General features: G+C 40.7%; 1 protein-coding gene across 1 annotated transcript in view; it reads left to right on the top strand.

Annotated features, from left to right (window-relative positions):
* PIAS1 (protein inhibitor of activated STAT 1) overlaps window positions 1-26,864 on the top strand; it is a 90,926-nt gene that overhangs the window by 27,158 nt on the left and 36,904 nt on the right. The window contains exon 2 of the mRNA XM_077827790.1: window positions 11,437-11,881. Within this exon, the coding sequence (XP_077683916.1) occupies window positions 11,437-11,881 (445 nt within the window). The remainder of the gene's footprint in view (window positions 1-11,436; window positions 11,882-26,864) is intronic.

Here is a 26,864-nt window from a genome sequence, read left to right on the forward strand (position 1 = left end):
GCTGATATTTGTAATAAAAAATAATCATAAAGTGAGCACCGTACACTTTGTATTCTATATTGCAGTTGAAATTGATATATTTGAAAATGTAGAACATCCAAAAATATTTAATAACTTTCAATTGGTATTCAATGTTTAATGGTGCGATTAATTGTGATTAATTTTTTTGAGTTAATTGTGTGAGTTAACTGTGATTGATCGACAGCCCTAATTATTTTGTACATTTTTTTTTTTTTTACACCACCTTGGGAAAACATTGCTTGGGTAACACCAGAAAGGAGCTGAGTTTTTCATTATGAAAAGCAATATCCTCCATAAAGGTCATAGTGTGTTGTATATTTATTACTGTACTTTTCTGCTTTTGCCTCCCTTCCATATTGAATTACTGTAACTTCATCCTTTTAGTGTTCTGTATGCATTAGATAGATGCAGAAAGTTACAACCTGTCATGGAGGGGCTTGAGGTTTCCATGAATTTTTTTTGGTCTTACTCTCTTGCAATTTTTCAATTGGCTGTTTACAATTTTTATAGTTCTATCTTAACAGAATGCTAGTCTTACAAATGGGATTTAAGATTAGGGAATGTGACTTCATACAGAGAAGGAATATGTTATTCTTCCTGATATCCTTGCTAATATTTTCATAAATCTTACTGTGATCCTGGAATTCCAGTTGTTTAGTTTGTAAAATCCCTGAAGGGATGAACAAATCTTAGCCATACGTGATGTAAAGCCTCATCACCAGCAATTGTAAGATTTTACCACAACATCCAGAGAGACTCTTGTTCCTAGTGTCAAAGAGCTATCTGGCAGGAAAACAATGTATTAATACTGCTGGATGCTGTAGGTATAGTGCAGGGGTTGCCAACCTGAGCCCGAGAAGGAGCCAGAATTTACCAATGTACATTGCCAAAGAGCCACAGTAACACGTCAGCAGCCCCCCATCAGCTCCCCACCCTGCTCCCAGCTCCTCCCACCTACCGACAGCCCTTGCCAGTCAGTGCTTCTCCCTCCCTCCCAGCACCTCCCAATCAGCTGTTTTGTGGCGTGCAGGAGGCTCTGGGGAGGAGGAGCGAGGGCATGGCAGGCTTGGGAAGGGGTGGAGTGAGGGCAGGGCCTGCGGCAGAGCCAGGGGTTGAGCCGTGAGCATCCCCCGGCACACTGGAAAGTTGGCGCCTGTAGCTCCAGCCCCAGAGTCAGTCGGTGCCGCTACAAGGAGCCGCATGTTAACTTCCGAAGAGCTGCATGTGGCTCCGGAGCCCCAGGTTGGCCACCCCGGTATATTGAGAGTAATGGAGACCCTTTCTGTAGCATCATTTAATCCTTTAGTATGGTTTTCATTGTGAACAAGAATTAATTTTTGAGGACCTCATTTAGAACCATATTTTAGAACCATGCTATAAACTTCTTAGAATAGTTCTATACCTTGGTGGAGCGTGCCTCCTTCCTCATTTTCATATAATAGTGATCTTACATATAAAGCGTGTCTTGTAAGGTATCAGGGGAAAGGTTATGATCTGCTGAAAGTCATTTCTCTATCCATATATGTATATCATTAATGCATATGAAGTTCTGAGAGTTGTATTGTATTGTGGTCACTAAAATATGCTGTAATTTGGGGGAATCAGCCAGATATTAGCTCACCAGAGGCAACAGCAAGGAAAGTAACCAATGCCTGGGCAGGATGTCAAACAATCCATCAACAGCCATTGTCTATCAAGGGAGCTACAATGCAATGACTCACCTGCATGAGGCCACACCAGGGGAATTGCTCAATCTTGCTTGGAGAGACTCAGTAATGCTAACCTGATTATGAAGGGGCGGGGACAAAGCCAAGAGGCAATAAAGGCTATGATAAAAGGAAGAGACATTTGCCGTACTCTTCCTCTCTCTTCCACCTCCATCTACAGACATCACCACCAAATGACTGAAGCCCTGATCAAAGGGGAGAGCCTGGCTGAAGGGCAACCAGCCAGCCTATGGTGAGAGCATCTAAGTTTGTAAGGGCATTGAAAGTGTTAAGATCAGCTTAGAATGCGTTTTGCTTTTATTTCATTTGACCAAATCTGACCTGTTATGCTTAGATTTTAAGTGATTATAAGTCAATCTTTATAGTTAATACATTTGTTTGTTTATTCCTCCTGAAGCAGTGTGTTTGGTTTGAAGTGTGTTAGAGTTTCCCCCTGGGGTAACAAGCTTGATACATATCAATTTCTTTGTTAAACTGACAAATTCATATAAGCCTGCAGCATCCAGCAGGCATAACTGGACACTGCAAGACGGAGGTTCCCAGGATTGTGTTTGGGACCGGAGATATTGGTTAGTGTCATTCGGTTGCAAGTAGCTGGGAGCAGCTTATGTGCCAGAGGCTGTGCATGAACAGCCCAGGAGTGGGGGTTCTCACAGAAGAGCAGGGTAAGGCTAGCTCCCAGAGTCAAGGATTGGAGAGGCCTAGCAGATCACCAGTCCAGATAACACCAGAGAGGAACGTCACAAAGCTGCGTCATCAGCAATCGTAAGATTTTACCAGAACATCCAGAGAGACTCTTGTTTCTAGTGTCAAAGAGCTATCTGGCAGTGAAACAATGTGTTAATGCTGCTGGATGCTGTAGGTACAGTGAGATTAATGGAGACCCTTTCTGTACTATGATTTAATCCTTTGGTATGGTTTTCATTGTGAACAAGGATTAATTTTTTGAGGACCTCATTTAGAACCATATTTTAGAACCATGCTATAAACTTCTTAGAGTAGTAGTTTATAGCTTGAATCACAGAAGAAGAAAAAATGTCTGTCTGTATTTGTCTGGGAAACAATTGTAGAACTCTGCTAACACTAAATGTGTCTGAATCCTTAAGGCTCACCTAAACAATAACTGCTGCCAGTTCTCCTTATCTATACGTAAAACTTAAAGATTGATCTAGCTACAGGAGTGTGAAAAATGTACACCGCTGTGAGACATAGTTAAGCCGACCTGAGCCCTGGTGTAGATGTTCGAGGGCAATGGAAGAATTCTTCCTATAATCTGTCTACTGCCTCTCGAGGAGGTCAATTTACTGTAGACAGAAAAACCCCTTCCATTGCTGAAGCAAGTGCTTATACCACAGCAACAGTAAGGATTGTAGTGTAGACATACCCTCAATACCTCTGTGATAGAAACCCTTACAAAATCTTAGTGTAGACTGGCCCATGCCTCACACTGTGCGCAGAGTAGAGCAAAGTGTGGTCATTAGTCAGCTTTCCTTTTTTATTTTTGTTTTTGTAACTCATTAATTATTTAAATAAATGTACTGATAATGTCCGAGGTTCCTGCTTACAGCTAGCATAACTTGGGCTTTTATAAATCCGGCTCAGGTTCTCCAAACATGTAAGCACATGAGTAGTCCCAGGTAAGTCAGTGGAGCTACCCAAGTGAGTAAAATTATATATGTGCATAAGTGTTTGCAGGATCAGGTAGTAATACAATGAAAGTCTTTAACTTTGTGTCTATACAGGTGTCCCACATTTCTGATGTCTTGTTTCTCAGCTTCTAGTTCTTATTAGTGGCATATTCTGAGACTTGTAAAATCCATTTATGTGCCGTTGGGACTTTGTCTGACTTCCATCAGTTATATATTTTAAAAGAAAAACTTTGCATTTCCTTGGAATCAGCACCAGGGCTGTTAGCTCTGATAATTTTCTGTTATTAACTGTGTATTTCCTGTTGGAAACTCAATAGAAATTCTACAGCGACTATGATTTATAGTTTTTGGAGAGGCTTTTGTTGGCGGCGGGGAGGGGGTGAGACAGAATAAGTTAACATTTAAAAAAAAATAACTCTGGGAAAGAAGATTCCCCAGGACACAAATGTGTATTCTCACTCTTCTTCTCTCTCTATTTCCCCCCCCCCCCCCCCCCCGTCCTTGGTTTGGAGACATTTTATAACTATTGCCACTTGTTACTGGCAATTTAAAAAATTCTTTGGTATTTTAATCTTTGATTTTAGGTGAGAAAGTTCTTCTAGTGATGGTAACTTTTCCCTCTTCCATTTTTTTTTTCATTCTGTTGTTTTTTCCGCTACTTCCCTGTCACTTCTAGCTCATCTTTAAGGTTCTAGTCCCCCCTGTCACCGCTTCCACTCTACCCTTAGTCTTTATCTACCTTCCCCCTCCTTTCTGTTTTTTAAAAAAATATTTACTTCCTTTAAAAGATGAATAAAGTATTCAGCTTCCTCGGTACTGAGTAAGACCTTTTAGAATAATGGGTGGAATGTCATAAAGGTTGTTGTGTGGCTTTAGGCAAAATGTGCGGTTTGGTGCCCATCCAAATACATATTTAAAAGTGTCTGCCAATGCAGTAACATTCCTGAGTAGGGTCACAACTTTTTAGTCAGCATCCTAGACTAATGTGTCCTTCCTGACTTCTGTAAGTATGCCACTTGACCAACTACTGTGGATGTAGAAATACTCGTTTCCTGGGTTGTCTTTCCCATACTGAAATGAGAAAGTGTGGGCCAATGTGGGAGCTTTAGGCAAAAATCACCTTCCTTTGGTCCTGCCCTTAAATGCACCTAGGTGTTATCTTTTTGCCTTTGGTGCTTGTACAACCTTTACTTCCAGTGTTTGCTAAAACTCTGGCTTAATTTAAAAGGGGTTACTTGTTTGGAAAGGATTGGGGAAGACAGAGAGCTGGAGGCAGCACAAATGGAAGTAAATCTTTCCTGTTAGGAGGGAAATAAATGTGTGCAGCCATGTCAGAGATGGGGTGGAACAAGTCCATGAGCGTCATAAAACCAAGAGGGCAATTTTGAATAATACTTGTAGAGTGTTCTTTTGGAAGTGTTTTAGTCTGCGCATCGCTCACATTGAGATACAGAAATTAAATGACTCGCCCAAGGCCATCAGTGCATCTGTATCTTAAAGTGAAAAAATGAACCATGAGATACAGCACCAGAAGACCAGGGTGAGATTTTTATATGTAAGATAATTCTTCTTCATGACTAATGCTCCACGCTATTACACAGGAGCATAATTTGTTTGTTATGTAGCCAAACAAGAAATGTCAGATTTATATTTTCAGGTTAGCTCTAATCTCTAGTGTTACAAGGTCATGACTAATGAGTCAAAATAAACAGACACTTTCCTTACAATGCTTGTTTATCATCTTACCTTGATATTCACTTTGAACAGCCCTTAAGCTGTCCCAGACCCTTTGTGTTTCTGCTTTATGATGTGTACGATATTAAAATTTGTCTATGCTAAAGGAGTTTTGCCTGTATAGCCATGTTAGCAAAACATTTAAGTGTAGATGAGGCTGGAAAAATCAGAGAATTATTTTTTCTGATTTGTTTACTTTGTATGCTTGACAGCACTTGGTGTATAATCAGTGTATCCTCACTATAGTTTGACTTTATCGACACTAGGAATGCTTTTCTGGCAAAGGGATCCTAGTGTGGATGCAGCTTATCAGTGGCAAAGCTGGGGTTTTCTGGCATAGCTTATTCTACCTCCTCACCTCCCAAGCGAAACAACTTATACCAGTAAAAGCACAGTTTTGGAGGTGTAACTCCATCTATACTAGGAGATTCTGCCAGCACAGTTCGGTCAGGGCTCAAACCTCTCCACACCACTAACTGAGAGCTATGTTGATGAAATGCTAGTGTAGATGTGGCCTTAGTGAGTTCCCATATTTTTCCTGTAGCTCTTATGCTACAACAGGGAAGGAGGACACTTTTTTTTTTAATTTAAAAAAATAAAAATAAAAAATCAATAAAATAGGAAAATATCATAAAACCACAAAAATCAGCAAGAAAATACCTTAAATGTAGTCTGTTTCAAAAATCAACTTTAAAATAGTTCCAGGTTGATGGGGTTCCCTTAAACAGGTGTACTCAATGTCACTTTTAGCTTCTTAATGTTGCCAGTGTAATCCAGTTACTGTACCTTTTTAAAAATAAGGTTCAGGTACAGGGGTTTCAGGATAGGAAATCGGTGAAGAATGTTATTTATTTTGGCTAATGAAGTTTGTTTATGCTATGGATCATGCTTTCATCATATCAGTACTTACTACACATTTTGTGTGTTTAACCTTTAAGGGGAAAACTCCTATTCATGGGGGTGTCTCTCTAGTTGGAAAACTTCCTTATCAGGTCTGGGTTTCCCCAATGTTTCCAAGAACTGAATCTGGAGATTCTTACCAAAGCAAGAAAACTGCAGAATTATGAGAGATTCTAGCCACTGAAGAAATGGTTATAATAGTTGTTTAAACCCTTCAGCTTAACAAATGAGTCTCTTTAAACACAGGGAAGATTTAAATGTTGTATTTCAGTGTCTCAGATGTACTTAAATGTCACTTTCCCTCTCAGTTGTCAACAGTATATTGTGAGTGAATGAAATGTTCTAAGACACCCTCTCTTTTTATGAAAGCTCATCTGCTCTAGTTGAGTAAATCAATATAAAGAAATACCATAATACCCTTTAGCTAGGAGTATGGAGTAGCTGCACATGTAAAAGATACTAATAGATCTCTCAACTGTGCCCAAAGCATGTGTACTCTGCACCAAACTGGCCCAAATTTCTGCAGCATGGTCCTTGGATCATATTTGTCTGTTGCAACCCCATGGTCTGGGCGTCCCTAAACCTCTGACTGCCAGAAGCTGGGACTGAATGAAAGGAGATGGATCACTTGATAATTGCCCGGTTCTGTTCATTCTGTCTGAAGCATCTGGCTCTGGCCACTGTCGGAAGACAGGATACTCGGCTAGATGGACGATTGGTCTGACCCACTATGGCCGTTCTTACGTTAACAGAAATACAGAAATTCTGTGACAACTTTATTTAAATTACATAATTCATTTTCATATTTAAATACCTTCATTTTAATCAGTATAGTAGCTATTTTTAAAAATATTACGTTCCTTAGGTTTTTAGTACACCACAGACTAGTATATTGACAATACCTACCCACACTGTAGAAGATTTCATGCAGGAAGCTGGAGGTTTTAGCAACTGGGTAGGGAACATTTCAGACTCTTGACATCTAGGGAGATGGGGAAGATTGGTTGGGTTTGTGGGATAAGCGTGTTTCTGCTCAAACAACAAGTAGTGAGAGCTCTCTATAATCTTGCCATATTTTAGGTTTCAGAGTTAATTCATTAAGTTAGTGAGGCAGTATACATATCAGAACTGTTGTTTTGGTGGTTTGAAGAGGTCCGGAATACATCAGAGCATCATTTTATACTCCTTTTGCATCTCAAGTTACCTTCCTAGCCACAAGTGACAACATCTCTTTTTAAATGGAACCTTAGATTTCTCATTACACTAAGGCAGCAAATGGTGATAAGGAGTGGACTCCACAGCAGTTTCCATGGTTGTGGAAACTCAGAAGGCTGATACTACCTGGCTACAAAATATTGCCGTTATTTTAGGCCCCAACTTATCCTAATTACTCCTCAAACCCAATGAATATTATCTTGAAATTTATTGTTGTAAATTGACATTAGAAATACCAAATAATAAAGGTAGGGTTTTAGAAAATTCCATACAAGAAAAAACATGTGGTCATTTTGGGACTGTGGGCTTTTAATTTCCCATGACCCCTTGCATTTCCAAAATTCCCCTGCAGGAAAATCCTTCAGAATGGTGTCTCATTGATCTGTTGCTATTCTGAATAGAACTCTTCCCCAGTCATTGGCAGAGCTTCCAAAGAGAAACTGACCAGAGCCTTGTTTAGGACTTTGTTTCTGTTGGGGTTGTAGGGAAGTACTGTATGCACAGAGGATTCTCAGTTTCATTACACAAAAGTCCTCTCACTTCCCTAAGAGAAGTGAAGCAATCTACACTTGTCATTGGTTTCATTCAGCCGGCCATCTTGGGAAACAGGAGAGACTATGCAAGAGTAAAGGGACCAGAGGATACAATCATATATGGAAAGGATAAAGCCTATATATAATGTTTTGAGTGTATGAAAAGGAAAATAGAAGTGAATTGCTAATTTTAGACTGGAAATGGCATCTGAAAATTTCATAGTAATTCAGCTAACAGTGATGGTCAATGCCTGGGGCCCTACCAAATTCATGGTTCATTTTGGTCTATTTCATGGTCATAGGGTTTTAAAAATAGTCAATTTCACAGCTTCAGATGTTTACATATGAAATTTCATGGTGTTGTAACCATTGTTCCCTCTAATTTTTTACATCCATGTGTGGAATGAATTTTGTAACAAAATTCATATAGTGGTGGGTGGGGCCGAGGGGTTCGGAGTGTGGGAGGGAGCTCCAGGCTGGGACAGAGGGTTAGGGTGCGGGACATGGGGTGGGTTCTGGGGTGGGAATGAGGGGTTTGGGGTGCAGGCTACCCCAGGGCTGCGGTCAGGAGAGAGGATTCCTCCCAGCCCTCTCTTGCCGTAGCAGCTTGGGGCCTGGGGAGAGGTGCCTCTCCCCAGTCAGGGCAGCTCTGGTGGGGCTGGGCTGGGCCAAGGGAGGAGCTTCTCTCTCTGGCAGCTCCGGCTGGGCTGGGGGAAGGACTCCTCTTCACCTGCCACGGCAAGTCTGGGGCACGTCTGCGCTGGGGCCAGCGGGTAGGGGCGCCTGTCCCCCGGCCACAGCCCTGGACCCGTGCCTGGGGCTTAATAGGCAACCATGCAGTTTAGAGGGAACTTAGGTTGTAACCTCACCCAAAAGGGAGTTGTGGGGGTGGGGGTTTGTAAGGCTATTGTAGAGGAGTTGTGGGATTGCCACCCTTACTTCTGCCTGCTGCTGGCAAGGGTGCTGCCTTCAGAGGTGGGTAGCCAGAGAGCAGTGGCTGCTGGCCAGATGCCAAGCTCTAAAGTCAATGCCAGTGCCAGCAGCAGAGCAGAAATGGGGGTTGCAGGGTATGGGGGGATGGGTTTTCCCCCAGCCTCTCTGCCCAGGTCAGGGGCTGACAGTTTTGGCCTTGGAGCTTCCTGCAGATGTGGGAGGTTCCCGGAGGTGGGTCTGACCAGAATTGAGAGCAGCCCCTGCAAGGGAAAAGGAAGTCCTGTCCCTCCTCACCCTGGGTTGGGACTAGCAGCTGGAGCCCGGCCCATGGTAGGAGCTCCCAGCTGGGGCCCCCTGAGCCCTGCCCCTCCCCTACAATAGCCAGATGTCACAGGGGAGGTCAGATTTCACGGTCCATGACTTGTTTTTCACAGCTGTGAATTTGGTAGGGTCCTATCGATGCCAAATGAAATAAAACCCCCTCTAAGTATTTTTGAAACCTGTGGCTATTTCCCTCCCCCCTCCCTTTGCCTCAGATGCACACTCTAGTTCCTCTTTGCCACTTGATCTAAGTTCTGTCGTGCCTTTTTAAAATGACGGTATCATCAAACTTAAACATTGTCAAATGATTTGGCTCTCGTGGCTGTCTTTTTATCCACCTCACGGGAGGTTTCCTTTGCATGTAAAAACTCCCACCTCAAAAACTAAGTCAGCACTAGATAATTCTTTTGATATAAATGGGTAAGAGAAAATGTATCTTGAGGCAAACCAAGGTGATATGTCCTTCAGAACACTTAAATGGTCTAGACCATAAACACATGTACTTGTATATTATTTTTTAAAGTTAACAACATTTTATTATTCATTCCTGTTTAGAGGAGCCACTTAAGGTAAACAGCTTAAACAGAATGCATTTTAAAAAACATAGTATTTAAAGTTACCGTGATGAAATGTTGTGAGATTTTTCAAGTTTGGAGTATACTAGTCCTTGATTGCAGCTACCTTAGCCACCGTAGCTAGCAGCTTCTTATTTTGCCTTCACTCAAGTTCTCTGTCTTTTTAGTAGGGATGTGGGGGAGAGGTAAGACTGATATGCGGGGTTGAAAATTGACTAGCAGAAGTGGAGAAAGGGGGTGAAAAATAGTGATGACAAAAGAAACTCATGGTTAAAAGAAATACACTGACTACTTTACAAAAAGAAAAGGAGTACTTGTGGCACCTTAGAGACTAACAAATTTATTTGAGCATAAGCTGTAGTTCACGAAAGCTTATGCTCAAATAAATTTGTTAGTCTCTAAGGTGCCACAAGTACTCCTTTTCTTTTTGTGAATACAGACTAACACGGCTGGTACTCTGAAAACTGACTACTTTAGTAATTTCTTCTTCTGACTTTAACATATTTTGACTGTGCTCAAATATTATGGTGATAGGCAGCAATGTACATCCCTAAAACTAGGAGTCAAGTAAGATGGTAGATAACAAAATATCCTTCCAAATACCTGTATTGAATACACTGCAAACTTTATGCTGAAGTTATTTTATTTGTATAGAACAGGGGTCTCAAACACGCGACCTGTGGGGCTATTTCCTGTGGCCCACCAGCTCCCCGCGGGGGGGGGCCCAGCATTTACCTAGAGTGGCTCCGGCCTGGCGTGCACTGGGAGCCTGCCTTGCCCCCGGTGTGTGCCAGGCCAGCCCCGGCCCCTGAACCCCTCCTGCAGCCGAACCCCCTGCCCTGAGCCCCCACCTGCACCCCACATCCTTCCTCCACCCCGACCCTCTACCCTGAGCCGCATGCTGCACCCCGACCCCCTGCCCTGAGCCCCCTGCCGCACCCTGCACCCCTCCTACACCCCCTGGGGGCAGGAAAGGGGCAGAGTTGGGGTGGGGATTTCAGGGAAGGGGTAGGAAGAGGCAGGGCAGGGGCGGGCCCTCACGGAAGGGGTGGAGTGGGGGCAGGGCAGTGTAGGGGGGCAGAGTCAGTGGTGCTGCCCTCGGGCCAATGTACTAGTCCTCATGTGGCCCTCGTGGTCATTTGAGTTTGAGACCCCTGGTATAGACCGCTGTGATAGTTGGTACTTGTCAGTTAATGGGCTCTGAATTTTAGAGATGGTTTCTCTCTCTTTTTTTTTACGAATGGATTTATGCTCTGTCGTTTCTTTTTGTTGGAAACACTACTCTACATTTCCATGTAGCATAAGCTAATTCAAAATGGTGTTTTAAAACTAGCGTCCTGCCCTTCAAGTACTCCCTAATATTTTGGTCATATTAGTGGAATCAAACTTATTAGACCATAACTGTATTTACTGAAATGTACAATTGAAAGAAAACCATATTAAACTTACGAATAATGTACTGGTATCTCCCATTACAAATCTTCTTCCCTCTCCCCCCCCCCCCCCCCCCCCCACTGGTCTTTTTTTGAAGCTGGTCCGCTTTCTCCTAAAATTTTCACTCCTGCCATGATGGTCTTGGATCACACTTAGCAAATCAAAGTTCAGTACCTTTTAAAGTAAAAAGGCTGTTCCAGACTGTCTACATCTAGATTGATACTAGTACTCAATAAACACAATCCCATTTTAAGTTGTGTTCTAGATAGTCAAGGATGGGATAGAAATGTCAGGTTCTAAATAAGCTGTGATAAAAAAGATTAACAGAAAAGTATTAACACTGCAGAGGTGGTAACTGTAATACTAATATTTATGAATTTTGTTTGTCTTCAAGCAAATGGTTATGAGCCTTAGAGTTTCTGAGCTGCAAGTACTTCTGGGATACGCGGGGAGGAACAAGCACGGACGCAAACACGAACTTCTCACAAAAGCACTGCATTTGTTAAAAGCCGGCTGCAGCCCTGCTGTCCAAATGAAAATTAAAGAACTCTATAGGCGGAGGTTCCCTCAGAAAATCATGACACCTGCAGACTTGTCTCTCCCCAGCGTACACTCAACTTCCATGCCAGCAACTTTGTCTCCATCTACCATTCCACAGCTCACTTATGATGGCCACCCTGCAACGTCACCATTGCTTCCTGTTTCTCTTCTGGGACCTAAACATGAACTGGAACTTCCCCACCTAACAGCCGCGCTCCACCCTGTCCATCCAGACATAAAGCTTCAGAAATTACCTTTTTATGACTTGCTGGATGAACTGATAAAACCAACTAGTCTAGGTAAGGCTATAATGTTGTTAATTCTGTATTTAGAATATCTCTTCAGTAATAAAGGGGCGGCGGGGGGTGGGGGCTTCAGCTTCTAGCATATAAACTGGCTTAAATGTTAAATAAAAACATGATTTAGAGAACCAATATTTCTTGATACAAGAAATTGTTGCCTCTTGGAACAACTTGTTCTATAGTGCACAAGAGGAGACACGTCATCTTAAGTAATACCCATAGATTGGTTCAAATAGTAACTATAGTTAAGACACTAAGTACTGTTGCCTCCAGTATAAATAAGTTTAACATCCTCATTGGAAGTAATGGGCAAAAAACAAGCTCACTGTGGCTCGAAGCTTTAGAAAAGGGAACTTAAAAAATAAGGAAGTCTGAACAACTAAGAGCAGGTGGTTAAACCGGAAAGTTCAACAAAAACTTGGGCTCAGCAAATACATAAATAATTCTATGGTCTGTGTTATGTAGGAAATCAGATTAAATAATCATAATGGTCCATTCTGGACTTAAATTTACTAACTATGAAAGATCTGCAAACTTTTGTATTTAAAATGTCTTGTGGTTATAATCTATAACATATTTGTGTAGCTGACTAGGGTAATTTGGAGTCTTACAGAGCAGCACATAGCAATTTGTGTTCCTGTTCTGGATCCCTGGTTCAGCAAAGCACTTTTTTAACTTTAAGTGCTTACGTGGTCCCATTGATTTCAGTAGGACTCCTGGCATGCATGTCAGAACCAGTTCTTTTGGTTTCTTCTTATAGTGCAGGGATAGTAATTGTCTAGTCTTTAGCAGAACTGGCTACAGGCGGTATGGGGGCATTTTGAAAAAAAGCCGCAAATATAAGAAGAACGCACACTAATGCTTTTTTATGTCAGTGAGGAAAAACCCACTGGTTTAGCAATTGGCAGATGTAAACACTTGGTTCAACTTTAAAAAAAATAACACTTTAAAAAGACTTTAAGTAATTGGTTTACAAATAGGTATTTCTAAATGTAAATACAACTGAGGACCTGCCTTCCTTGACAATCACTGTGCCACTAACTACCATATAGAAAAAGGCTGTGTATTAATTTCTCTACTTTAATAAAATAAAATGTTTGTTTTATGTTATTGGGTACATGGTAGTTTTAGTTTGTCTTCAGTTATTTTGATGGATGTTTGCCCCAAATATTCAGGTATCTCCTTCATTGTTGCAAGGAAGTCCTTCCCCACCCTCAAAGTGTGTTAGTCTTCCAGACCACTTGCTTTGTCTTCAAATGGCTGATGCACCTTCCAGGCCCTTGTGATTTCTCCTGTTTGAAATACAGCCTGCACTGTTATCTGTTGGTTTCTTTTATTCCTTGGACCTTTTATAGGTGAATAGGAATTTTTTGATTTCATCCCTGCACTTCCCACGATGAGACCAGCCTGGAGACTTTAATTGGGATTCAAATAGCTCCCCGATTCTCACAAATGGAACCTGTTGTCAGTCTCTGGTACTGGTCAAAGACTTTCCTTGAGTTCTGTGCACCCTAATTTATTTAGGTTTCACTTATTCCTTTTCAGAGTAATTACTCGGTTACATAAATTCTCGAAAAGGCACAGATCTTTTGTTTGTCATACCCAAAATAGAGTTACACCCTTTGTACTCAAATATTGTAGGTAGCCAATTCACTAATTAATGTGATTACCAGGTAGGCAAATGGAATTTACCAGCCATTTTTTCTGTTGTCAAGAACAAAAGAAGGCAATAGATGTAAGTCTCTTGTCACTTGTTTCTCAGAGTGTAGCTCCAGACTGTTAAAATATCTTCTAATATAGAGTAAACAAGACTGCCGGTCACAGAAATAACCCACTTCCTTCCCTGAAGCATCAAGGGACGCACCCCACCCATGTACCTATTCGTGACGCCAATACTGACTTGGACTCTAAATACGTTCTGTGGGTGGCATACCTGAGATCACTTATTCACTAATGCTTTAAAAACTCCCGCACCCCAGTTTGGGTCTATTCTGGTTATGTGCTATGAATGTATCTCGTGAACCTTGTAACCGATACTTGGAATCTCTCATAACTCAAGCCTAACCCCAGATGTACAGTACCTTCCTTCTTAACTTGTGTAAACTTGATTTTAAACGTTAGTGTTAATAAAAGTTTTTATGCCTGTAAGATGGGTATCATTGATTGGAAACTGGAATGCTGATTACTTCACCCACAATTGAAGACATTCCATTTAGACAGGTTTCAGAGTAACAGCTGTGTTAGTCTGTATTTGCAAAAAGAAAAGGAGTACTTGTGGCACCTTAGAGACTAACCAATTTATTTGAGCATGAGCTTTCATGACACAGTATGCATCCGATGAAGTGAGCTGTAGCTCACGAAAGCTTATGCTCAAATAAATTGGTTAGTCTCTAAGGTGCCACAAGTCCTCCTTTTCTTTTTGCGGATACAGACTAACATGGCTGCTACTCTGAATCCTGGTGCTATGTTCTCTGTGACAGACAGCCAATGTTAGAGGGCTATACAGTAGCTATTCAATCAACTGTTTATCTTCTCTGGACTTGTAATATACCACATACTTTGCAGTAGTGAGCTGTACCAGTGTAGGGACAGTATATTCACAAAGCGACATTGGACTTGTAAACCTCAAATCTACAGGGCTAGTGCTTTACATTAGCTGTGCTCTTTTTGAGAACTCAAAATAGCAGACTCCACAGTACAGAGTAGTGGAATTATCATTCCCTGCCATTGCTCTATTCAATTGCAGATTCTCTCATTTTTCCTTCAGAGCATTTCCAGTGCACAACTCTTGTTTAGCTTTTCCACAGCCCTGCAGTTAATAAAAAAGATTATGCTTATATTGTCTGTAGCATTGAGACTTGAAGGGATTTACAACATCCCTTCTGGCCCCAAGGGGGCTGCCTCTAGGCTTGTGGGTTTTTTGTTTTTTGTTTTTTTTATGAGAACAGGAGATGTCTGGTCCCAGCTCAGCAGTATATGGGACACGGTTGATTTTTAGCAATGTTAGATGTTGCAAAGTCAAGAAAGCATCTGCATTAGACGGTGCACCTGATTTAAGATGATTAGTATAATCTCTAATTAAATGTGTTCTAGCAATGAATATTGATCATGAGTAGGCTTGGAAGGACTAGATTTTTATTGGTGAATGTCAGTAAACATCAATTTCACTGCACATACACAAAGCAACAAAAATATATTTCTATCAATGATCATCAAAGTCACAGATAGGCAAAGAAAGAAAAATGCTGCTTGATAACTTGAGTCAAAATCCAGTCATTTAAAAATTTTTGAATTAGGCTTGTTACAAATGGACTAGTGAATGAATAGCAAAAAGGGGATAATTTGATGATTTAAGGATATTTACTTTCTGTATTTTGACATGTAATGAGGGCAATTTGTATGTAAAGCTTTGACTTTGAATCTCAATGTCTCCTGACATTAAATAATTGTCTGACCTCCCATTAATAATTTTTCATAACTGAAAATTTAAATCAATAAAAAAAATTAAAAGCTTAAAAATATTACCTGTTGAAACTATTTAAAAAAATTCAAACTTAATTCTGCCAAGCCTAATGATGAGGCTTTACAGCAAACCCTCAAAAGCATAGTTCTGTAATAAATCCCAATTCTTATACAGTAGAGTCGCATCTTACGCGGGGGTTAGGTTCTAAAGTCAGCGCGTAAGGTGAAAATCGCATATAGTAAAAATTACCCTCAAAAATCCCTTAAATTGCCCATAAAGTACAGTATACTGTACATGGTTTTGTGTATACAACCCTGTACAGTAATATGTATACAGTAATGTACAGTATATAATAGAGTATATATGCAAAATATAATTTTACAGTACTGTCTTTTTAATTACGGGGGGGGGTAGTTACAGGGGGTCATCAGGGCTTGATGTCGATCCAGGAGACGGAGGTGATGGAGAGCTTGGGTGACGGAGAGCGAGTCGTAGACAAAGTGGTTGGCTCTGGTTCAGCTCGAGGAGTTGATTGCGTAGGCTCATCTGCTGCTGGTTGTTTTTCCTTGAAAAACATGGTGATTGGCAACTGTCGCTGTTGTCTCTTGAGCTACTCAAACATTTCTTGATATGGTCTCAAATGGTCCGTAATACTCTGTGTGATTTTGAGGCTTCATTCCATAGAGGGATCGTATTCAGAAATTAAATCATTCAAGTGTTTTGCTGCTTGGAACACTTCAGCAAATTTATGAAGATTCCAACTTGCTGGCTCTTCCTGTTCGTCGTCGTCATCTTCGTCTTCTGTAGATGATCTTATCAGTTCCTCTGATTCTTCGTTAGGCCTTTTCTCTATGGCCCTCAATTAATTCTTCAATTTCTTTCTCAAGGGTGTCGACGAAGCGATCACCACCCACTTGCCTGGCCACCTGAACAATGTGTTTCACTTCTTTGTGAATGGTCTGGAAACCCGTAAAATCATTCACACATTCTTTCCATAGGTTTCGCCAACATGCATTGACTGTTTCAGGCTTGATTGCATCCATTGCCTGTTTAATATAAGTGATGCAGTCGGCAGTGTTGAAGGACTACCAACGCTCCATCACATTAAGATTGGGATCAGCATCCATAGCGCTACGTATCCGTGAGAATGTAAGCCTTGTGTACGTGGCCTTGAAACAGCGAATCATGCCTTGGTCAAGAGGTTGGAGGATGAAGGTGGTATTGTGGGGGGAGAGAAAAACTACTTCAAGGTCATTATGTGCAAACCGGAGTGCCGCAGGGTGGCCAGGAGCATTGTCTACGATCAGCAACACTTAAAAGTCAAGTCCTTTCTCTTCGAGGTACCGCTTGACCTCTGGAATGAAACACTTGTGGAACCAATCCAGAAACAATGCTGCTGTCACCCAGGCCTTTTTATTTGATTGCTAGAACACAGGCAGGAGATTTTTGTTCTTGCCTTTTAGGGCACAGGGATTTGCAGCCCTGTGGAGCAAGCCCGGCTTTATTAAATGCCTAGATGCATTGCCACAAAACAACACAGTCACACGGTCTTTAGCTGTTTTGAAGTCAGGGGCTTGTCTTTCTGATTTTGAAGTATAAGTGCGGTTGGGCATTTTTTCCCAGAAGAGCCCAGTCTTGTCAGCATTAAAAACTTGTTCGGGAAGATAGCCCTTTTCTTCTATGATTTTCTTTAATTGTTCGGGGTAGGTTTTTGCTGCCTCTTCGTTGTCAGATGCAGCTTCACCAGTAGTCTGCACGTTTTTGAGGTCGAAGCGGTCCCTAAAACTGTTAAGCCAACCTTGTCTGGCTTTGAATTCCTTCTCATCAGAAGGCTGTCTCTCTTTGGCGGGAAGTTTGAACAGCACGTAGAGGCTAAGAGCCTTTTCTTGCAATGCGTTGCCATCAATCAGCACACGTTTACGGTTCATGTCTTCCAGTCATAAGTTTAATGCCTTTTCAGTCTTCACTAAAGTTTTATCACACACGTGGCTCATCACCTTAGCAGTTATTGGAGCACTTGATGCCACGGCTTGACGAATTTTCTCTCTCGCGACTCTTGATGGCACAGATGCTAGATTCGTTGCGGCCATATTTACGCTCCGTGTTGGAGACCGACATACCGTGTCTCAATAAGTCTAACACAGCCAGTTTTTCTTCCAGCGTTGGAACAGATCGCTGTTTCTTCGGTTGAGCACCAGATGAAGTAGTTGGCTTGTGTTTAGGGGCCATGTTGTAGAAAAAATACGTACAGTATCTTTAAACACTAGAATCACACTCAGCACAGCGAGATGCTCACGCTATGAGAGGCACGCCAGAACTGAGACTGACTGAGGGAACAGCAAGTTCACGTCTCCCATCTCACGCTCACTCCGGGCCATACGCTCATTGAGTGGAAAGGTGGGTGGAATCACCCGTGTTATTTACAGGTATCTTGTTTTTTTTGCCGAGCGCGTATAGTTGAATTTGCGTAAGTTAAATGCGCGTATGATGCGACTCACCTGTATGTCCTTGTGACATACCGTGGCATAATCTAGACTAGTGGGAGCTATGTCACACCTGTCCTGTAACATGGGGTGACCTTTACAATGCCTTGCTGCTGTAGCCACCAACCTGGACTGCTGACAGCCTCCAGCATGTAAGTCTCTCCCTACTATGTCTGTTCTGTATGTGCTGCAGCCAGCCAGTCACATCTCTGCTCTTACCAGCCAGAAAGATTAGCACAGGGTGACTCCAACGCTCCCAATCCCAGATTTTCCTCTAGAAATGTATGTCCTGTACTTCCAGCCCTCTCCTGGACAGTACAAATATATTAAATCTGTTATTCTTTAGGGGAATAATCTACACGCTGCTTATTACCCCAAATGGAGTTACCTGAACACTTACGGTTGTGCACTGGATTAATGAAAACAATTAATTAAGTTTATTAACAGTAACAAAGAGAGATTTTAAGTAATGAGGCATACAAGAAAAATATAAATTCCTTACTAGTGTCCAACTTAAATTATATTAGAGTCAAGCAATTCTCACCACATACTTCCAGTAAGATTACTGACAAAACTCTTCAGGTCAGGACCCCTACCCCAAAGCCCAGTGGCTGTTTCCTTTTGTCCTCTCTGGTGCAGAGAATGTGATGAGTGGGGAGTGTTTTGGAGTGTCTGTCCCTTCTTTTTATAGTCCTGTCCCTCTTTGAGAAGCATTTACAGCTGGGAGCAAGGTCACAGGCAGCCTGGTGAAGAAAGGGAACTTCATGCTGTTTCTTTGCTCAGATGCAGATTTTTGTCCCTGCCCCCTTCCTTGCCAAAGAATGGCCACTTAGTAGGTAATGGTCCATCAGCTTAGTTGCTTTTCCTTTGTCTCTAAGGAACTGGTTAACCACTCCCTAGACTTGGAAGCAGACTTGAGTCATCCTTTCAGCTTATATTTATAACTTTGCATACAATATTGCTCTGTGTATTTTGTTATGGTAGTATTAATTCGCAAGTTGAATTTTTAAATGATACCTTGCAAGGCATAACTTGTACAAACATTATTCGAAGTGTGTGTAGGGTGTGAACACGGGTATATTCTGTCACAGTCCCTTAGTGAAGAATCTTCTTTGCTTTGTTTTGGGTATCTCTAGGGTATCTTACTAAGACATTCTGGACTGAACCTACAGTTGACTGATGATGCAAACAATCGTGACTTGACTTGACTTCTGGGTATAACATCTTTACCTTGCTGAAAATTATCTTGTCTAAGCGAATTGGCAATGATTCACCCAGCAGAATTAAACGAGTACATTATGTTCTTATTTAGTGAAAATATAGTCTGAACCACCTATAGAACTTTTCTAAAATTGTTCCAGGCTTGTGGGGGGTGGGTATTTTTTCCCTCTCAGAAAATACTGAAGGGGTATTGCTTTAGCTACAGAATGCTTTCACACTAGGAAAACATGTCCCTTTCTAGATTTTCTGTAAAAATATTAACGTTTAAAGAGTGAACACTTTTTGTGCTATATTGGCACACCTAACTATATGGGAAATGTTAGGCTCGTAGTCTGGTTTTGGTCTGTCAGAATGACTCTAAAATACCTGAATATATGTGAAAACTGTAACATAGGCTTTCTAGCTTCAAAAGGAATCCTATCTGGTCATGTGAAAGAAGCATACAAAGCCTGTACAGATTCTGTCACTGAATTGAGAACACAGTTAGGAAAGGTTAGTAACACGGAACAGTGAATGTCTGTCAGACTAGTCGTGTGTGTGCGCACACGCGCGCACAAATCTTGCAAAATTTTAGTTTGTTACTATAATGAATACCGTAGAAAGGCCTCGGAATAAAACACTTTTTATGCAGATAGGCAGGTAGTTGGTGGTCATCCCACTTTCACAATTGGTTTGGTAGATCTAAAAATCAGAAAATATGTGCTTGTGACCAACTGATTTTTGCTTAGCAGCTTAAAACTGACACGCATGAAACTGAGAAAATGGAGAAGTTGATGTGATGTCAATTGCAAATGTCAAACCCTTATCAAACACATTAGGCAAATAGTGCATCAAAGTGTGCAAAATAGCTGTAGTTTGTGCTGTAAAAGCTAAACTTGAAGCGATTTACTTAATTTAAAAAAAAAAACCCTAGGTTTTTATGGGAGTGATTTTAGTATATAATGAGCTGTCAAAATCGAACTGTAACATGAAGGGACGAATGCTGAAGCAGTATATTAGTAGTAGTGGCTCAAATTTGCCTGCTGGAGATCTCCCTGCATATAGCACGGCTACGTGGTTGACCAAACTTTATTTAATTAGTTCTGAATTAAAGAAATTTATTCAAATTTGAACTGATGATCACAGGTCTTACTGTAGAATGTGATAGTTGCATTAAACGTGATTTTTCAGGGTTTTTATAATTGGATCTTACATTTAAATGTAAGCTGATTTCTGGTACACTAGGATTGACATAATCCTCAACAATCTTTAAAATATATTCACTTTCCAAGTTTAGTAGTTTGGAGACTTCTTAAGGGCTCAAAACCTCAAAATGAGCTTGTTTAATAAAATCCACACAAAAATGCAAGAACAACTGAAGACGAAAAAAAAATTGTATCTCACTAGAATGTGGTTCTTGATAAATCAACAAATGCAGCCATATTTGTGCTGCATTTTAGTTCATGCAGTAGAGGCTCGTGCACTAAGCTCCAGAGGTTCCAGGTTTGATCCCACCTGCTGACAACTGGGATCTGTCGGTGTTGCAATAGTTCTGGTGCTCAGGGGTGTAGGCTTGTATTCTGAAAAGTTTAAAGTAAGTGTGTGAGTGTGTGTGTGAGAGAGAGAGAGATAAACCATTGATAAAACTATGGGGGTAAAATCCTGACCCTATTGAAGTTCGTAGGAATTATTGACTTGAGTAGAAGCACAATTTTCCCCAGTATAACTACCCAAAAAGCTAACAAATGAGTAAATATACACCTTTTGTTTTACCCCAAGGTTAGAGTGTACATTTCAGTGTACATACTTTGGGCCTGATCATTCAAGTACTGAGTGACCTCAAATCAGGATAACCAAATTTGAATTCACTCAGCAGCAAGTTATAATGGAAACAATAGTTAGCCTTTTTGCAATTATGTTAGCAATTATGTTTGAGTATTTAAAGTATTTGAACTATGAGCGATCTAGATATTTCTTTTGTCTGGCAACTTCCACCTTCTGTGTGTGTGTGTGTGTGTGTATATATATATCTTCTTACTATATGTTCCATTCTATGCATCCAATAAAGTGGGCCGTAGCCCACAAAAGCTTATGCGCCAATAAATTTGTTAGTCTCTAAGGTGCCACAAGTACTCTTGTTCTTTTTGCTAGATATTTCTCTCTAGAGTGATTGTGTGTGTCTATATTATTTGAAAGGCGGTTTCTGGGATTCTAATTGCCTGTTTTTATGTTACATTTAGAATATACTCCATATTCCCTATGCTAAGACTTATAAACTAGCTCTTTCTGGTGTTTAGCAGTGAGATAATTGATTTTCCATAACTTTGTTGGTGCTCAGATACCATGGTGAAGACCGCATTAGAAATACCTACATGAAGTTTTTGCAACAAGTAGATGGTATTTTTGTGTGTTTGTAACTGCGAATTTTTGAACTTGCTTTTTACATTAAAAGATAAGTACTGTGGGAGGTTTTACTCTTCTAGAACCTTGCTAAATAAAATGGGTTACCTATCATATAGCTAATGATTACGGTCCGCTATGAACTGGCATTTACTGTATCCTGATCTAAAAGATATATAGATATAAGCCATGTAAATTTTGATTTTGAATGTCTTCCCCTGCTGGAAGGCTATGATTTTGTCTACCTGTCATAGCCTTACAGCAGAGGAAGACAGAAGAACAGAGCTTTTAGTGATGTCCCTTTACCTGTGTAAACAGGGTTGCCAATCCTCCAGGTTTGGCCTGGAGTCTCCCAGAATTGGCATCAATCTCCCGGTGACTATGGAAAGCAATCCAGGAGATTTTAATAGGATATTTTAAGAAAATGACATTCACATCTGAGTGGGCGGGGGAGGGGGAAATCTCCTGGAATAACTTCTGTCAGAGTTGGCAGTCCTACACATGGTGTTTCTTGGCTGACAGGCTCCAATGATTCCTGTCTCCAGCAAGTGGAAACCACTTCTGCTGGATGCCCTGGGTCTCAGTCAGACCCAGTTCTTTTCTTGAAATCCTGCACCTCTCATGTCTGCTTTCTGGAAGCAGTTAGGAGAGTGGCACATCTTTTATTTACATTTACCTAAAAAGTAGCCATTAAAGGGAGTGGTTAATCATGTGTTAAGAATTCAGCTGACCCTTGGGCATTCAATGAGAGTAGATCATACCACTGAACTACAGTCATAATGAACAGGTTTCAGAGTGGTAACAGTGTTAGTCTGTATCAGCAAAAAAAGCGAGGAGTATTTGTGGCGCCTTAGAGACTAACTCATGTATTTGGGCATAAGCTTTCGTGGGCTAAAACCCACTTCATCGAAGTTCTTTTGGTAAGACTGACTGCAGTCAAGACTATTCACTAGACAATCTAATTTGTACACTTAGAAATCTAATTTTGAAGCTGCAAATACTTGACTTAGGAACAATTTTTGCCTTTCATATATTGGTAGGCAGACCCATTTCTATGCATAACCAGGGTGAGGCTTATTAGGGAAGTAAAGCTTTTACTATCTCTTTTAACAAGTGAGAAAGAAAAGGCACATATGTTGATGTGCTTTGTGGGAGGAAGTTCAACAAAACACCAAGTTGTTTCAGCTCCGCTGTGAGCTTTCTGATTTCCGGTTTTGCAACTCTTTTAGTAATGCAAAAATGAACTGCTAATTTTTCTTTCTTGTGGTTTGACTGAACTAGAAACACAATACATTAATTTATTGTAATTTTTTGTTTCAGCTTCTTATTTGCACTTGGTATCCCTTAAATACAAGAAATCAATCATTCTGTAGTCTAGGGTCTCCATATTTTCAAGTCTAGTGTAGTTTCTAACCAACCTGTTAGCTTTTTAGCTGCAGGAGATGGGATTTAGTTTTTCAATTTACAGTGTAGCAGATAGCAAGGCAGAGAGATTGAGCAATCTTCAGAACTGAAGTCTTGCGTCTTACAAGATACTTCAGTATGGAGTATACATGTCTTCAAAGGCATATCTGCTGCTCCCTCTGAATGGGTCCTGCAATGGTTGATTGTTAGATATTGCCTGTCCAAGATCAGAGTGGAATTTGTGCCAGAAGGAACTATGGCCCCAGTTTAACAAGCACTTAAGCACATGGTTAACTCAAAGCATATGAGTAGTCCCATTGTCAAAGTACAGCATGCGCAGAAGTGCTTTGCCAAATTGTGTGTGTGTGTGTATTCCGTTTAGGTTGTACACACATCTGTCTGTAAGAGAGGATGCTGAGCTGGCAAATGCTCTGGGACCTTGTTGACCTCCAAACCCAACAGAAAAACCGTAATTTTCTTTAGTAGGTACCAGAAGGGCTATTGGCATTAGAAGGAACCTTAATTTGGAATTTCTCAGTCAGTGCTTCTCTTGCCTCACCATAGCTTAAAAAAAAAACAAATCAAAATGCTCGAGAAAACAAACGTGACACAAAGATTTGGTGGTTGTCATTATAGGGTTTGGTATTACCCTGAACTACCTAATCTTAAGGCTTTGTTTGCATGTCTTAAGAGGCAGGTTCCCAAGCAAAATGGAGCCTTTTGGCTGCCCCAAACTCTAATGCTTGTTATAGAATTTCAGCCACTTTCATCTCAGTATAGGCTGAAAATATACTTCACTTCATGAGGCTCCTTTAACCAGCATTGTAATATTCCTGTAAAGGGTCCTTGATAAAGGTAGTTATTTAGTATCCCTAAGGATTACTCAGCTGCTATCAGTGCTGTAGGGGACAGAGACCAAAAATTTCAAGCCTAAATGGCTAAAGTTGGGCCCCCAAATCCAGATTTAAGTGCCTAAATAAATCAACTGGCTTGATTTTTTCCCCCCTCAAAGATGCTGAACATCTGCAGATCCCACTAATTTCAGTGGGATTTGTGAATGCTCATCACTTCTGGAAAAACCAAGCTGCTCATGTTTAGGTGCCTAAATATAGGTTTGGGAATCTAACTTTAGGCATCCAGGTTTGAAAACTTTGGATAAAGTTTAAGGGATCCCTGCCTTAGTTGGCCTCTTAGAAAGGGTGTTCAGTGAAGAGCCTAAGTTGTTTCGTAGTTATTTAGTGGTAGTGCCAAGGGACGTCAGTCAAGTTGAGGCCCCTTTGCACTAGCATAGTACAAAAGTATAGTAACTTACAGCACCTGCTGCAAACAAGCGTACCATGTAAAAGACCAGATCTAGCCGGTGGAAGAAACAAACAAATGGAGTGTTGGGGAGTGAGGAGAGGAGGATGGGGTAACAAGTATCAATGGTGATGTTCTTTCTTGACTGTGGGGAAGTCTGCAGAGGTTGTATTCATTACTCAGAAGTACTGTAATGCATGCTTTAAAAAGATAGTGTAAATAACTGTTTATCCAGTTGCATGGAATTTCCATTGCTTTCTTCTGTATATAAAATATGGTATGGAAAGTTCTAAAATGTATAATGTTTACACAAGTTAATTGTAGCTCTTAGTCTTTCCCGTCTGTCAGTATCGTATGCATTTAGACATTTGTTCTAAAAGTTGTTTTGTTTGTTGTTAAATTTAGGGTTTTTTACTTTAAACTTTTAAAAATTGATTGCAAAAAGCTCTGGGTATAGAAATGAATTTGAGATTTCAACAAACTGACCAAAACTTGAAATATTGCACTTCAGTGACAATGCATGTCTTGCAATTACAGTTAGTTAAGTGCTTTGTCACTGCACAATGACAGATTATCTAGTTTCAGAGGGGTATCCATGTTAGTCTGTATCAGCAAAAACAATAAGGAATCCTTGTGACATCTTAGAGACTAACAAATTTATTTGGGCATAATCTTTTGTGGGCTATAACCCACTTCATCAGATGCATGGGAGTGGAAAATACAGTAGGCAGCTAGAACCCACTTCATCAGATGCATGGGAGTGGAAAATACGGTAGGCAGCTAGAACCCACTTCATCAGATGCATGGGAGTGGAAAATACGGTAGGCAGCTATACTGCCTACTGTATTTTCCTCTGCATCCATCTGATGAAATGTGTTCTAGCCCACAAAAGATTATCTAGTGCCGTTCCATAGCAACCCAGACAAATGGGATTACCTTTCTCCTCCAGAGAATCTAGGCAGGAACCAGAGGTCAGTTTACAGGAGAGAGAAGACTGATTTGCACGTTTCTTTAGCAGCTTTCATCCAAAGATCTCAAAGGACTTCACAAACATAAGCTTCACAATATCCACGAGAGAAGTGTTACAAGACTCTCTTTACAGCTGGGTAAAATGAGGCACTCAGATTAAATGATTTGGCCATGGTGTTACAGTGAGTCAGTGGCAGAACAGAGAAAGGAATATAGGAGTTTTGATTGTCAGTTGCTTATTGAGTACTAGACTGTTCTGTTCCAATTCTTAGCGCCAAGCTGACGTGTTCTTGCCATTCTTCTGTCTGTGCAATGTATATGGCTGCATAGAATGGAATGCCCCATTGTTTCTATTCCTAGAAGCCAAATCTTCATCTGTTCAGGTGTCCAATGTGCTCTCTGGACTCTTGTGACAGACACCATAGTGATTAGTGGCATCCTTTCCCGATAAGTGGTAGCACTCTTCTATGGCAGTGGTCAGATTCCAGGTGACTCGATCCTATGTTCTGTATTATATGTATGCATTTAAATGGCTGTGGAGCAAAGGACAGAACATTCAAAAGGTAGGTGCCGCCTCTAATACTTGTTTCTCTGATTAGAGAGGAAGGGAGAAGTTTAGTGCTAAGAGACAGGTCTGGTGATAGTGGTGGGTTACCGGGGGGTGGGAGGGGAGTGTTTATTGTATACAGGATGTTGAGGATTGCGGTAGTGAAGCTGATTAGGAATATCCGGTTAGGCAGAGAAGCAATGCATATTAGCCTTCTCTGTGAATTTCTGTTGATTTATGTTGCAACTTTAATCCTGTACCAAATACTTTCTAAATAATATTAATTTCTTATAAGCGAGCTTTTTCTGTGCTTGCTTCTGGATCCAATGATGCATGAGTTAATTTGAAGCCACTGTGTCATTTTTTTCAATAGTACTCTTTGCATCTGCCTATCAAAAGGCTTTATAGTGTGAATGTATTCTCTCCCCCCCCCCCCCCCCAACAAAAACCCTACAAAATTATTTGGTAGCAAACTAGATATTTTTTAGTTTTTGGGAGGAACTGGCTAAGCAGAAACGACCCACCACTTGCCCTGTGAACTTCCACCTTTTGGATTGTCTAGAATTATTTTGAATAATCAGAATTGCTCATCACTATGGCTCAATGAGTGAACAATCAAAGGTCATTCACTGACCTTGGCAAAAGTTTCCTAAAATGTTGTACTGTCTTGATATGGTTGCTTTATGTAATACTATGTTTCTGTCTTCAGAAATAAACAGTTATTAGATGTCACTGGTCATGAGCCAGTTCAGTAATGACTTTTCTTATGTTCTAAATTTCTGTAGTTGTTCTAGTATAACACTTGTAAGACTAATAATTTAGTCAAAATACAGTAGTGTATAAATGTTAGCTCTTAATTATTTAGTAAGATGGAAAGCATTTTTGACTAAATAAATTGACAATCTGATGTCCAACTTGTTACATTAGGAAGCATCACACAATCTTAATGAATGTACCCTTTTTATGGATGTGATAGTATAGAGTTGGTTAAAGATTTTATGGGATACGTTCCTGAATCCCAAAGAAGACAGTATAGACCCATTGACGCGCGGATGTCGGAGTCAAGCCATCACGACCATGTGTTAACGGACCGTGGGTTAAGAGGGCCGTGCTGAAAAAAGTGTCTGATTCACTTTAAAAAATAAAACAAAAAAAACACTGTTGTTTTCTGCTCTTTCTGGCTTGCATTTTTTTTCTTTCTTATGAAGTTTGTCA

Source organism: Eretmochelys imbricata, chromosome 10 (genome assembly GCF_965152235.1).
Source record: "Eretmochelys imbricata isolate rEreImb1 chromosome 10, rEreImb1.hap1, whole genome shotgun sequence".
Classification (NCBI taxonomy): Eukaryota; Metazoa; Chordata; order Testudines; family Cheloniidae; genus Eretmochelys; species Eretmochelys imbricata.